Source organism: Physella acuta, unplaced genomic scaffold (assembly GCF_028476545.2).
Source record: "Physella acuta isolate Inbredline_101_S28 unplaced genomic scaffold, ASM2847654v3 ptg001452l, whole genome shotgun sequence".
NCBI lineage: Eukaryota > Metazoa > Mollusca > Gastropoda > Physidae > Physella > Physella acuta.
Genome location: NW_026732967.1, coordinates 68,774 through 81,839, shown reverse-complemented (window position 1 = coordinate 81,839; position 13,066 = coordinate 68,774). Strand labels below are relative to the sequence as shown.

Sequence of the window (13,066 nt, the reverse complement as noted above, 5' to 3'; positions counted from 1 at the left end):
ATAAACAAAGTAATTAAATTAAATTAAACAACAAGTAAACAAAGTAATTAAATTCATCAAAATCAAACAAATAATCAAATGACGTAATAAAAACTCATTAAAATTACGTAACTGAGCCAAAATAAAATATTAAACTAATTAAAAACCTAATTAAAACTCAATAAAATGACGTAACTAGGTCAAAAATGAATTAAAATTTCAAAAAATGCATAAAAACTAATTTAAAAAACGCATTAAAATTACGTAACTAGGTCAATGATGACGTCAAAAGGTCATTGATTACGTCACAAGGTCAATGATTACGTCACAAGGTCACCAAAAGGTGACCTACTTCCCCACCACCTGCGCCAAACCCAGTTGGCGTAGTATTTTACTATATGTCGTTGTCCCTTCACCACCACCACCCTCCACATCCCGATGCGCCAGTCTGGGAGTATTTTACTATATGTCATTGTCCCTTCACCACCACCACATCCCGAGTATTTTGCTATATAACCATTGTCCCGCGCGGCACCACCTGCGCCAGGAATTCGCTCCAAAAGGGACCTAATATACTACTCACACGTCCTAAAATGTGAACTGTCTAGATTTAATCACCCCGCCCCCCCCCCTCCCCACACACACATCAACAACACGTCCTAAAATGTAAACTGTCTAGATTTGGATATGAAATGTTAAATTTTTCACCCCCTGCCCCCCCCCCCCACACACACACGTTGTAAAGTAAGTGAAGTTCCCACTTGGAATTTGATGGTCCTTGGGGCAAGTGAGGTTGACATGTTTCCGTGACCTCGGCATATGATGGGATAGTGTATTAACAAACCGAAGAAGTTTAATTAATGTCATTAGTGAACAAAACATTTACGGTGATTAATTTATAGATCTGAACAATATTTAGGGTCGCTTTATTGACTATTATAGTAGGGTAATGTTAACATTGTGCTAGATACCTAGGGAAATGTTAACATTGTACTACAAACACAGGGAAATGTTAACATTGTGCTAGACACCCAAGGAAATGTTAACATTGTGCTTGACGCCCAGGGAAATGTTAACATTGTGCTAGACACCCATGTAAAAGTTAACATTGTGCTAGAAACCTATGAACAATTTGCGCAGAAAACCGGATTTTCCCAAAACCTCACATTTTCCTTAGCGCCGCCATGAACCTGAACTAGGAACCAATTGTTCTAGAAGCTGAACATTTCTCACTGGTATAACGGTGGACTGGAGATTCTAGCATTTGACGTTACTCAACTGGTGCTTTGTGGGCTACGGTAGGTTTGTATTTCAATTGGTGGGCTAAACTAGGTATGTAGATCTATTTCAATTGGTGGGCTACAGTAGGTAGGTATATATTTCGATTTGTGGGCTACGGTATGGTTATACAAATCTGACTGTTTGCTTTTTGTTGGACTTTGCTAAAGATTGGATGTAGGGCCTACTGAAATTTTTTTTTCTGGCTAAAAGTTTTTTTTTACTGTTATGAAGGTAAAATTGACCAAAAACACAATTTTTATCCATGTCAAACATTAATGATGGAACCATTTAATTTGTTCAATGTTAAGGCAAGGGAAACCACCACAGTTTTTTGCCGAGTCAGTAACTGCTGAAACATTCTCTCAAAACGATAAGGCTTTGACTGGCCAACTTACCATTAGTTTAAACAGTTTCGGACTGGATTAGCCCAAGTTTTTTTTCTACAGCTAGTAGCTTTGTGAGTAAATAGGAACCGGAAGTACTATTAGACCGGAAACAGGTATTGGCATGCCGGAAATCGTGGACGTGGCGAAGATCGTGGCCGGACACATCGCTGAGGTGGCCGACTCCGAGGCCAAGCGGAAGTACCTCACCAAAAAACCTCAGCTCGACTTCCAGTTCCTCCACGTGGAGTCTGGTGAGTCAGTCGGAGTCAGTGAGTCAGTGGGAGTCAATGAGTCAGGCGTGTCTGTGGGAGTCACGTGAGTCAAGCGTGTCTGTTGGTGTTAGTCGGAGTCAGAGAAGGTCAGTAGAAGTCAGATGGAGTCAGTGAGAGTCAGTGGATTGTATGATCAGGTATTGAGTCATGTGACGTTTGGTGGTGTAGCTAGATAAGTCATGTGACTGTTGGGTGTGTAGCTAGATAAGTCATGTGACGGTTGGGTGTGTAGCTAGGTAAGTCATGTGACGGTTGGGTGTGTAGCTAGATAAGTCATGTGACTGTTGGGTGTGTAGCTAGATAAGTCATGTGACTGTTGGGTGTGTAGCTAGATAAGTCATGTGACGGTTGGGTGTGTAGCTAGATAAGTCATGTGACTGTTGGGTGTGTAGCTAGATAAGTCATGTGACGTTTGGTGGTGTAGCTAGATAAGTCATGTGACTGTTGGGTGTGTAGCTAGATAAGTCATGTGACTGTTGGGTGTGTAGCTAAGTCATGTGACTTTTGGGTGTGTAGCTAGAAAAGTCATAACTACCATCTTTTGCCAATCCTTGAACTTTGACCTCCCATCAGGAGAAACCAAGTACACCCGGCGCGACATGGCCCCGGTAGAGACGACCAACATCCTGTACACCTCCTGCTATTCCAACAACACCCCCAATGAGCAGAAACACGTGCTGAAATCACTGAGGAAAACACGCTCAGTCTTCGAGGTCAGCTTCTCTCGTGGTCTCAAGCTGGGCAATGAGTTCAGCATAGACATCAACCCACCCAGCACCAAGGGCGGGCTACATGCAGGCTTTAAGAAGGAGGAGGAGGAGGCGCAAGGTGGGTCATGTGGAGGGGTCGGGTATGTTAGCTGGGTCATGTGGAGGTGTAGGGTTAGTCAGGTAAGTTGGCTATATAATAGGGAGAGTCGCCCCCCCCCCCCACCTGAACTTCTCACCTGTTGTTTGTCAACCCCAGGTAACAAGGTGCTGAACATGCAAGAGCTCAAGTGGGTCATCGACAACGTCATTATGGTCCCGGCAAATCACTGGGTCAAGGTCGAGGTTATCGTCAAGGAGGAAAACTACAATGGAGAGTTCGAGAAGCTGTTGACATTTGACGGAGATGTATGTGTCCTTTACTATTTTTTTTGTCATATTTATCTGTTGTTTTTGTCTGTTGTTTTATCTGTCGGGTTTCGTCTACTATGTTTGTCACTCAATATTTTCTGTGTTTTCGTTCGGTTTCGTCTCTTGTATTAAACGAAAAAAAATTATGCAGCGTTTGAAATGTCACTTACCCCTTCCCACTCCCCAGATAGTCACTTACCCCTTGTCATTCCCCAGATAGTCACCTACCCCTTGTCATTCCCCAGATAGTCACCTACCCCTTGTCACTCCCCAGATAGTCACCTACCCTTTGTCACTCCCCAAATAGTTAGCTACCCCTTCCCACTCCCCAGATAGTCACCCACCCCTTGTCACTCCCCAGATAGTCACCTACCCCTTGTCACTCCCCAGATAGTCACCTACCCTTTGTCACTCCCCAAATAGTTAGCTACCCCTTCCCACTCCCCAGATAGTCACCCACCCCTTGTCACTCCCCAGATAGTCACCTACCCCTTGTCACTCCCCAGATAGTCGTCCACCTCTTGAAGAAAGAGAAGGACATTGTGGAGCGGTTCCAGTCCCTGATCTACAACGCTATGCGGGGGACCCGGGTCAAGCGGGTCAGCACGGGCTGCGAGAAGCTGACCTTCCCCGTCCACACCATCATGACCCCGGCCCGGGGGTTCGTGCTGGACAACAACGGTAAGCCGACCTACATGGTCAAAGGTCACTGCGAGTGCAGGTTCGGCGTGGAGCAGGAGGTCATCATCACAGAGTACCCGGGCATCAAGCCGGACTACCGGATCAACCCGTCCTGGTGACCGGCAGCCGGTTGTTATATCACGGCCCGGCGACCGGCTGGTGGCTGTGGCGTGACGGTTTAACCAGGCGACCGGCAGCCGGTTGTGATATCACGGTCCGGCGACCGGCAGCCGGCTGTGGCGTGACGGTTTAACCAGGCGACCGGCCAGCAATAAACAAGTTTGATCAAGAACTGCATTATTCCACATTCAATATGTGTTCAATGTTACGTTCATGTGCTTTTAATGTTTTCAGCTATAATATAGTCCGTAAAGAAATAAATCTTTTTGTGTGCTAATAAATTGACGTTATGAAAGTAAAACTAATTTGTTGAGCTTTATTTGTATAAGTAATCGTGGTGGGTATGTTGAAATGGTGTGGAAACTTTTGATGCAAGTCTAGTTTTGGTCATGCTATACAAGGTGTGAACATGGACTTGTTACTTTGATGTCATGTTACTTTGACATTTGAACAATTTGATGTCATGCTACTTTCAAATGTGAACAATTTGAGCACCTTGAAGTCATGTGATTTCACGTGCGAGTAGTTCAATGATTATAGAACTTGATCTAAGTTCGCACCACCAGAGAAAGAAAAGTACCTAACTGCACCTGAAATGAACAACATGCACCAACCAACACATGAAATAAACGACACATTTTTTCTGTTATTTGTTTTCAAGGCTGATATTCGTGACACTTAGCGTTATCAAAAGCTGAAATTCAGAGAGTAGAAGAGATTTGCTGTCAATTAGGTAAACATTTCAACCCGCGACATCAAACGCTAACGACTGCCATTCTGTTGTTTTGGTGCTGATATTGAACATTTTATTGATCAAAGATACATTGGCTGAATAGCGCCAGGTTTAGCAGAGTTTTCTGGTCTAGTGCATCAATGTTGAGTCTCAAGCATACATGTTTTTAGAACTTTAAGGACAGGCTTGTTTTTTTTAATATATTGGCACCAGTGTTATATTTTACCCCCATACGAGTGTGGCGTCATTTATGGAAGACACGTTAAGTTATGAAATAACTATATTTTGACAGTTAGATCCACATTTTGTGTAGAAGTGTTTTTGTTTTTCGTCATACTGTAGAGGATATAAACACTTGCTTATTTCCTCTCAAGTGTTACAGTTTGAGTATATATATATATATATATATATATATATATATATATATATATATATATATATATATATATATATATATATATATATATATCCTCAACCGGATTTAAAATAGGATAGGGTTTGAGCACGTCACGATTTGAGTTGGATAGGGATAAAATTTGGGCGTGTTGGATAGGGGTGGAGTTTGGGCGTGAAGATGACGTAGGCTTATAATCGTCACGAAACATTGCTGTCCCGTGTCCTGATATCTAATGTCATGTTATCACGATGTCCTGATGTCCTGATGTCCAGTTGTCTCATATCCTTTTGTCCAATGTCCCATTGTCTCATGTACTGTTCTGCAATGTCCTGTTGCCTCATGTCCTGTTGCCTCATGTCCTGTTGCCTCATGTCCTGTTGTCGAAATGTTCTAATGTCCTGTTGCCTCATGTCCTGTTGCCTCATGTCCTGTTGCCTCATGTCCTGTTGCCTCATGTCCTGTTCCCTCATGTCCTGTTGCCTCATGTCCTGTTGCCTCATGTCCTGTTGCCTCATGTCCTGTTGTCGAAATGTCCTTATGTCCTGTTGCCTCATGTCCTGTTGCCTCATGTCCTGTTGCCTCATGTCCTGTTGCCTTATGTCCTGTTCCCTCATGTCCTGTTGTCTCATGTCCTGTTGCCTCATGTCCTGTTGTCTCATGTCCTGTTGCCTCATGTCCTGTTGCCTTATGTCCTGTTGCCTCATATCCTGTTGCCTTAAGTCCTGTTGCCTCATGTCCTGTTGCCTCATGTCCTGTTGCCTTATGTCCTGTTGCCTCATGTCCTGTTGCCTTATGTCCTGTTGCCTTATGTCCTGTTGCCTCATGTCCTGTTGCCTCATGTCCTGTTGCCTCATGTCCTGTTGCCTTAAGTCCTGTTCCCTCATGTCCTGTTGCCTCATGTCCTGTTGCCTCATGTCCTGTTGCCTCATGTCCTGTTGCCTCATGTCCTGTTCCCTCATGTCCTGTTCCCTCATGTCCTGTTGCCTCATGTCCAGTTGCCTCATGTCCTGTTGCCTCATGTCCTGCTGCCTCATGTCCTGTTGCCTCATGTCCTGTTGCCTTAAGTCCTGTTCCCTCATGTCCTGTTCTCTCATGTCCTGTTGCCTCATGTCCTGTTCCCTCATGTCCTGTTCCCTCATGTCCAGTTGCCTCATGTCCTGTTGCCTCATGTCCTGTTGCCTCATGTCCTGTTGCCTCATGTCCTGTTGCCTCATGTCCTGTTCCCTCATGTCCTGTTGCCTCATGTCCTGTTGCCTCATGTCCTGTTGCCTCATGTCCTGTTGCCTCATGTCCTGTTGCCTCATGTCCTGTTGCCTCATGTCCTGTTCTCTCATGTCCTGTTGCCTCATGTCCTGTTCTCTTATGTCCTGTTCTCTCATGTCCTGTTGCCTCATGTCCTGTTGCTTCATGTCCTGCTGCCTCATGTCCAGACATGTTCAGCCACACGCCCAGAAGGAGGATGCAGCTTGTGGACATGGTCCAGATTGTCCGTGAGACGCTTGCAGAAGTCACGGACTCGGAGCAGAAGGAGCGCTACGACTTCGTCAACATGGTGGTGGACTGGGACTGGCTTCGTATAGTATATGGTAAGGTGGGAGTGGCGGTATACCATATATGGTAAAGTGGGAGTGGCGGTATACCATATATGGTAAGGTGGGAGTGGCTTCGTATCATATATGATTTAGTGAGAATGGCTGCATTTCATATATGGTAAATTGAGATTGGTTGCATGTTTTCGTATAACTACTAGTACACGCCACAGACAGTTTAGAGCACCCCACCCACCCACTTTTGTTTAGGTCAAACCATCTACACAAAAAAGTCCCAGCCAAAGATCCCCAACTCCAACATCCTGTATAAGGCCAGCTTCTCTAACCACACCCCCGAGGATAGGATGTACAACCTCAAGACACGCAGGAGGACCACCTCAGTCTGCAAGATGTGCTACACCCGGGCGCTCACCTTCGGCGGGGACATCAACATCACAGCCACGCCCCCCGGAATACCCGCAGGGGTCACCACAGGGTTCAAGGCCGGGAAGGAAATAAAGAAAGGTAATGGACTAGAACTGTCGACGTACCTGATCTGACTCATCTGAGTGTGTTTATGTTTCCTTGTCAGTCATAACTACCTTACATGTCATTGAGCCACCTGTTGACCTTCCACTGACCCACCTGCCACTGACCCACCTGCCACTGACCCACCTGCCACTGACCCACCTGCCACTGACCCACCTGCCACTGACCCACCTGCCACTGACCCACCTGCCACTGACCCACCTGCCACTGACTCACCTGTCACTCACCTACCTGGTGTACCTGCCACTGACCCACCTGCCACTGACCCACCTGTCACTGACCCACCTGATGTACCTGCCACTGACCCACCTGTCACTGACCCACCTGTCAATGACCCACCTGGTGTACCTGCCACTGACCCACCTGCCACTGACCCACCTGTCAATGACCCACCTGGTGTACCTGCCACTGACCCACCTGCCACTGACCCACCTGTCAATGACCCACCTGGTGTACCTGTCACTGACCCACCTGGTGTACCTGTCACTGACCCACCTGGTGTACCTGTCACTGACCCACCTGTTGTACATGTCACTGACCCACCTGTCACTGACCCACCTGTCACTGACCCACCTGCTGTACCTGTCACTGACCCACCTGTTGTACCTGTCACTGACCCACCTGCTGTACCTGTCACTGACCCACCTGTCACTGACCCACCTGTTGTACCTGTCACTGACCCACCTGGTGTACCTGTCACTGACCCACCTGGTGTACCTGTCACTGACCCACCTAGTGTACCTGTCAATGACCCACCTGTTGTACCTGTCACTGACCCACCTGTTGTACCTGTCACTGACCCACCTGGTGTACCTGTCACTGACCCACCTGGTGTACCTGTCACTGACCCACCTGCTGTACCTGTCACTGACCCACCTGCTGTACCTGTGACTGACCCACCTGTCACTGACCCACCTGGTGTACCTGTCACTGACCCACCTGTTGTACCTGTCACTGTCCCACCTGTTGTACCTGTCACTTACCCACCTGGTGTAACTGTCACTGACCCACCTGGTGTACCTGTCACTGACCCACCTGGTGTACCTGTCACTGACCCACCTGGTGTACCTGTCACTGACCCACCTGGTGTACCTGTCACTGACCCACCTGGTGTACCTGTCACTGACCCACCTGGTGTACCTGTCACTGACCCACCTGTTGTACCTGTCACTGACCCAACTGTTGTACCTGTCACTGACCCACCTGGTGTACCTGTCACTGACCCACCTGTTGTACCTGTCACTGACCCACCTGGTGTACCTGTCACTGACCCACCTGGTGTACCTGTCACTGACCCACCTGGTGTACCTGTCACTGACCCACCTGTTGTACCTGTCACTGACCCACCTGGTGTACCTGTCACTGACCCACCTGTCACTGACCCACCTGGTGTACCTGTCACTGACCCACCTGTTGTACCTGTCACTGACCCACCTGTTGTACCTGTCACTGACCCACCTGGTGTACCTGTCACTGACCCACCTGGTGTACCTGTCACTGACCCACCTGGTGTACCTGTCACTGACCCACCTGGTGTACCTGTCACTGACCCACCTGTTGTACCTGTCACTGACCCACCTGGTGTACCTGTCACTGACCCACCTGTTGTACCTGTCACTGACCCACCTGGTGTACCTGTCACTGACCCACCTGGTGTACCTGTCACTGACCCACCTGGTGTACCTGTCACTGACCCACCTGGTGTACCTGTCACTGACCCACCTGTTGTACCTGTCACTGACCCACCTGGTGTACCTGTCACTGACCCACCTGGTGTACCTGTCACTGACCCACCTGGTGTACCTGTCACTTAGCCACCTGTCAATGACCCACCTGTTGTACCTGTCACTGACAAACCTGTAAATGACCCACCTGTCATTGATCCACCTGTCAATGACCCACCTGTTGTACCTCTCAACAGGAAACGTAGTGACCAGCGAGCAGGAGCTCACCTGGATTGTAAACAGTGACATCAGCGTCAAGCCCAATCACATGATCACGGCGGAAGTCAAGATCCTGGAGGAAGAGTTTGCCGGCGACTTCGAGCTCACAGTTTGGTTTGAAGGATTAGTAAGTAGGTCACAGCATCTTAATGTTTTGGTTTGAAGGAAGAGTAAGTAGGTCACACCATCTTAATGTTTTGGTTTGAAGGAATAGTAAGTAGGTCACACCATCTTAATGTTTTGGTTTGAAGGATTAGTAAGCAGGTCACATCATCTTAATGTTTTGGTTTGAAGATTAGTAAGTAGGTCACATCATCTTAATGTTTTGGTTTGAAGGATCAATAAGTAGGTCACACAATCTTTATGTTCAGATTACAATATACCAACGACAAGGCGGGTCTTTGTTATTGTTCTTTATGTGTTTTGGATAAATTGGACGCATGAACCAGGTGATGTCTAATGCCCACACATCAGTCACGTGATGTCTAATGCCCATACATCAGTCAGGTGATGTCTAATGCCCACACATCAGTCAGGTCATGTCTAATGCCCACACGTCAGTCAGGTCATGTCTAATGCCCACACATCAGTCAGGTGATGTCTAATGCCCACACATCAACCAGGTGATGTCTAATGCCCACACATCAACCAGGTGATGTCTAATGCCCACACATCAACCAGTTGATGTCTAATGTCCACACATCAACCAGGTGATGTCTAATGCCCACACATCAACCAGGTGATGTCTAATGCCCACACATCAACCAGGTGATGTCTAATGCCCACACATCAATCAGGTGATGTCTAATGCCCACACATCAGTCAGGTGATGTCTAATGCCCACACACCAGCCAGGTGATGTCTAATGCCCACACACCAGTCAGGTGATGTTTACCCCCACAGGTGATTGCCTACCCGCGGCGGAAACAAAAAGACAAAATTGAGAAATTCCAGGAGAAGATGGCCAAAAGCTTCCTGCCCAAGTCCTACCTGGAGAAGTACAAGGAGGACGGCACGACCATCGCGCTGACCGCCGCCAACATGTTCACGCCGGCCCGTGGGTTCACCCTCGACCGCAATGACCGTCCGGAGTTACCGATCAAGGGGTCAACCAAGTGCAAGTTTGGGCTCGAGCAAGTCGTCACCCTCGAAGAACTACCCGCCCCTACACCCGCACCCCACACCACCCCCTTCCAAACCAAATAGACACAGAACTACCCACCCCTACACCCACACCCCACACCACCCCCTTCCAAACCAAATAGACACAGAACTACCCACCCCTACACCCACACCCCACACCACCCCCTTCCAAACCAAATAGACACAGAACTACCCGCCCCTACACCCCCACCCCACCCCTTCCAATCCTAATAAACACGGAACTACCCGCCCCTACACCCACACCCCACCCCACCCCCTTCCAATCCTAATAAACACAGAACTACCCGACCCTACACCCCCACCCCACCCCTTCCAATCCTAATAAACACAGAACTACCCGCCCCTACACCCACACCCCACCCCACCCCCTTCCAATCCTAATAAACACAGAACTACCCGCCCCTACACCCACACCCCACCCCCTTCCAATCCTAATAAACACAGAACTACCCGCCCCTACACCCACACTCCACACCAACCCCTTCCAATCCTAATAAACACAGAACTACCCGACCCTACACCCCCACCCCACCCCTTCCAATCCTAATAAACACAGAACTACCCGCCCCTACACCCACACCCCACCCCACCCCCTTCCAATCCTAATAAACACAGAACTACCCGCCCCTACACCCACACCCCACCCCCTTCCAATCCTAATAAACACAGAACTACCCGCCCCTACACCCACACTCCACACCAACCCCTTCCAATCCTAATAAACACAGAACTACCCTCGCATACAGCCACACCCCTCCCACTCCCAATCCAAATAAACAGAGCTCTAGCTCCCGGGAGGGGGGGGGGTGGTCAACAGACGATCATCGCTCCCACCCCCCGTGTGATCAACGTACCCAAAGTCCCTCCCTCCCCCAACCAATGTTGTTTAGTTTAAAGTTGAGTTCTGTTCCCTTTCCCTGGATGGGGTGTAGCTTTGTATTTATCTATTGACAGCAATGTCAAGCTATTTACGACACTAGTTACATAGTTATCGCATTGTAAATGTTATGTGAAAATTATCCAATTTGTTAATGCAAGAATGTTCTTATTGAAATGGAGTTTGAACAGCGGTATTACAGATTATGTTATTATTTTTCATGTTTTTGCTAAAATTAAACATTCTATTTTTAGTGTTACCAGAGGCGTAACCCGGGTACAAACTTTCGATTTGCACCCCCCCCCCCTCAACCTTTCGATTTGCAACCCCTTGCCTCCCCCCTCAAGATTTCGATTTGCACCCCTCCCAAGATTTCGATTTGCACCCCCCCCCCAAGATTTCGATTTGCACCCCCCCCCAAGATTTCGATTTGCACCCCCCCCCAAGATTTCGATTTTCACCCCCCCCCCCAGGATTTCGACTTGCACCCCCCCCCTCAAGATTTCGATTTGCACCCCCCCCCAAGATTTCGATTTGCACCCCCCCCCCCAAGATTTCGATTTGCACCCCCCCCCCAAGATTTCGATTTGCACCCCCCCCCCCCAAGATTACGATTTGCACCCCCCCCCCCAAGATTTCGATTTGCACCCCCCCTCCAAGATTTCGATTTGCACCCCCCCCCTCCAAGATTTCGATTTGCACCCCCCGCCCCAAGATTTCGATTTGCACCCCCCCCCAAGATTTCGATTTGCACCCCCCCCCCAAGATTTCGATTTGCACACCCCCTCAAGCTTTAAATTTGCATCCTCCCCTCAAGCTTTCAATTTATTTCTCCAACCCAGGGACATATGCCCCCCCCGCCCCCCTCGCTACGCCTCTGAGTGTTACTGATTACTTGACAACTAACTTTGGTCGGTCAATGGAAATGACAAATTAACGTGACCTGGGATAAATGTATAAAATTTGGTCTACCTAACTGACACGTTATTTGAATGATCAGTATTTTAAAAACCAGAAGTACAGTACCACTTTCGATTAGCGGAGGTTGCTAAAAAGTGATCCAGTAATAAAACCTTATACTTTAAATGAAATTTCGTCATCTTAACTGAAACAATACACAAGTTACCGCCTTCCCACAAAAATAAAGTAAAATACCACTTCCGGTAACCGGAAATCGTTAAAAAAATATGCGTATACAATGTGATATTTATGGGACGGAGTTGTCTAGCAGTAGAGAGCTGGACTGCTAACCTGTAAGTATCGAGTTCGAATCCGGGTTCAAGTCAGTAGACCGTCCCTGAGTCCACCCAACTCAGGTTAGGGAAAGTAAAAGCGGCTGGGCATAGTGCTGACCACACTATCTCTTCATATGCCGAGGCCACAGAAACAAGTGAACTCTACTTCACCTGCCCAATAGACCGTCAGGTTTGATTGGGAACTTTACTTTTTAAATTATTAATGTGATATTTATACTTTAAACGCTACTCAAGTTATTGGCTTTTCAGAAACAGGAATCATAGTAAATACCACTTTCGGCTACCAGAAATCGTTCAAAAGTTGATACAGAACTGTAAATATGATATATTTGTTAACATTTCGCCAACATAACTGAAAATGCTTTAAACTTGTGTTTACAGACACAGACATACAGACATAGGGAGTTTTAAAACGTCGAAATTTGTGAAAATCTCGATTTCGATTACAATACTTCATCTCTACTTTTTAGGCTATACGAGAAAGTAAAAAAATAAAATTTAATAAAGGAAAATACAGCAGCACTTAAGAGCACTGAAATAAAACGTGCGACCCAGTGTATTTTTGATGTAACCAACCATAAGATTGGTAATCATTTGCCAGTGTTTAAATTTGTCTAAACTGTTTTTCGACAGCATTCACAACTGGAAGTTTATTTTTGTCTTTTTTGTTAGAGCAATTCACGTGCACTGTTGGTCAGTTTAACGATCGTTGATATGATGTATCAAGAATGGGTAATCTAGATCAAGATTAGATCAAGTTTTTTTTCTATTATTCTCTGAG

The 13,066-nt window shown here is 47.1% G+C and overlaps 2 protein-coding genes across 3 annotated transcripts; both read left to right on the top strand.

Annotated features, from left to right (window-relative positions):
- Nucleotides 1-1,168: 1,168 nt before the first annotated feature.
- On the top strand, nucleotides 1,169-4,117 carry LOC131927992 (uncharacterized). Of its 2 annotated transcripts, none has more exons than XM_059283878.1 (5): nucleotides 1,169-1,277; nucleotides 1,707-1,897; nucleotides 2,492-2,746; nucleotides 2,885-3,033; nucleotides 3,543-4,117. In XM_059283878.1, exons 2-5 carry the CDS (start codon nucleotides 1,768-1,770, stop codon nucleotides 3,834-3,836), a joined length of 828 nt encoding a protein of 275 aa, XP_059139861.1. In that variant the 5' UTR covers nucleotides 1,169-1,277; nucleotides 1,707-1,767; the 3' UTR covers nucleotides 3,837-4,117. The 2 variants fall into 2 exon arrangements, with proteins under 2 accessions (XP_059139861.1, XP_059139860.1); XM_059283877.1 differs by having other exon boundaries at nucleotides 1,208-1,281.
- A 348-nt stretch (nucleotides 4,118-4,465) lies between these two features.
- Nucleotides 4,466-10,194, top strand: LOC131927989 (uncharacterized). The gene is made up of 5 exons (XM_059283872.1): nucleotides 4,466-4,570; nucleotides 6,398-6,553; nucleotides 6,767-7,021; nucleotides 8,967-9,115; nucleotides 9,892-10,194. Exons 2-5 carry the CDS (start codon nucleotides 6,400-6,402, stop codon nucleotides 10,192-10,194), a joined length of 861 nt encoding a protein of 286 aa, XP_059139855.1. The 5' UTR covers nucleotides 4,466-4,570; nucleotides 6,398-6,399.
- The last annotated feature ends 2,872 nt before the right edge of the window (nucleotides 10,195-13,066 follow it).

Coding starts and splice junctions, on each gene's coding strand:
- LOC131927992 (XM_059283878.1), top strand. CDS start 1,768: ATGCCGGAAATCGTGGACGTGGCGAAGATCGTGGCCGGACACATCGCT. Junction 1,898..2,491: donor GTTCCTCCACGTGGAGTCTG/GTGAGTCAGTCG, acceptor ACCTCCCATCAG/GAGAAACCAAGTACACCCGG. Junction 2,747..2,884: donor GGAGGAGGAGGAGGCGCAAG/GTGGGTCATGTG, acceptor TGTCAACCCCAG/GTAACAAGGTGCTGAACATG.
- LOC131927989 (XM_059283872.1), top strand. CDS start 6,400: ATGTTCAGCCACACGCCCAGAAGGAGGATGCAGCTTGTGGACATGGTC. Junction 6,554..6,766: donor CTGGCTTCGTATAGTATATG/GTAAGGTGGGAG, acceptor ACTTTTGTTTAG/GTCAAACCATCTACACAAAA. Junction 9,116..9,891: donor CAGTTTGGTTTGAAGGATTA/GTAAGTAGGTCA, acceptor TTACCCCCACAG/GTGATTGCCTACCCGCGGCG.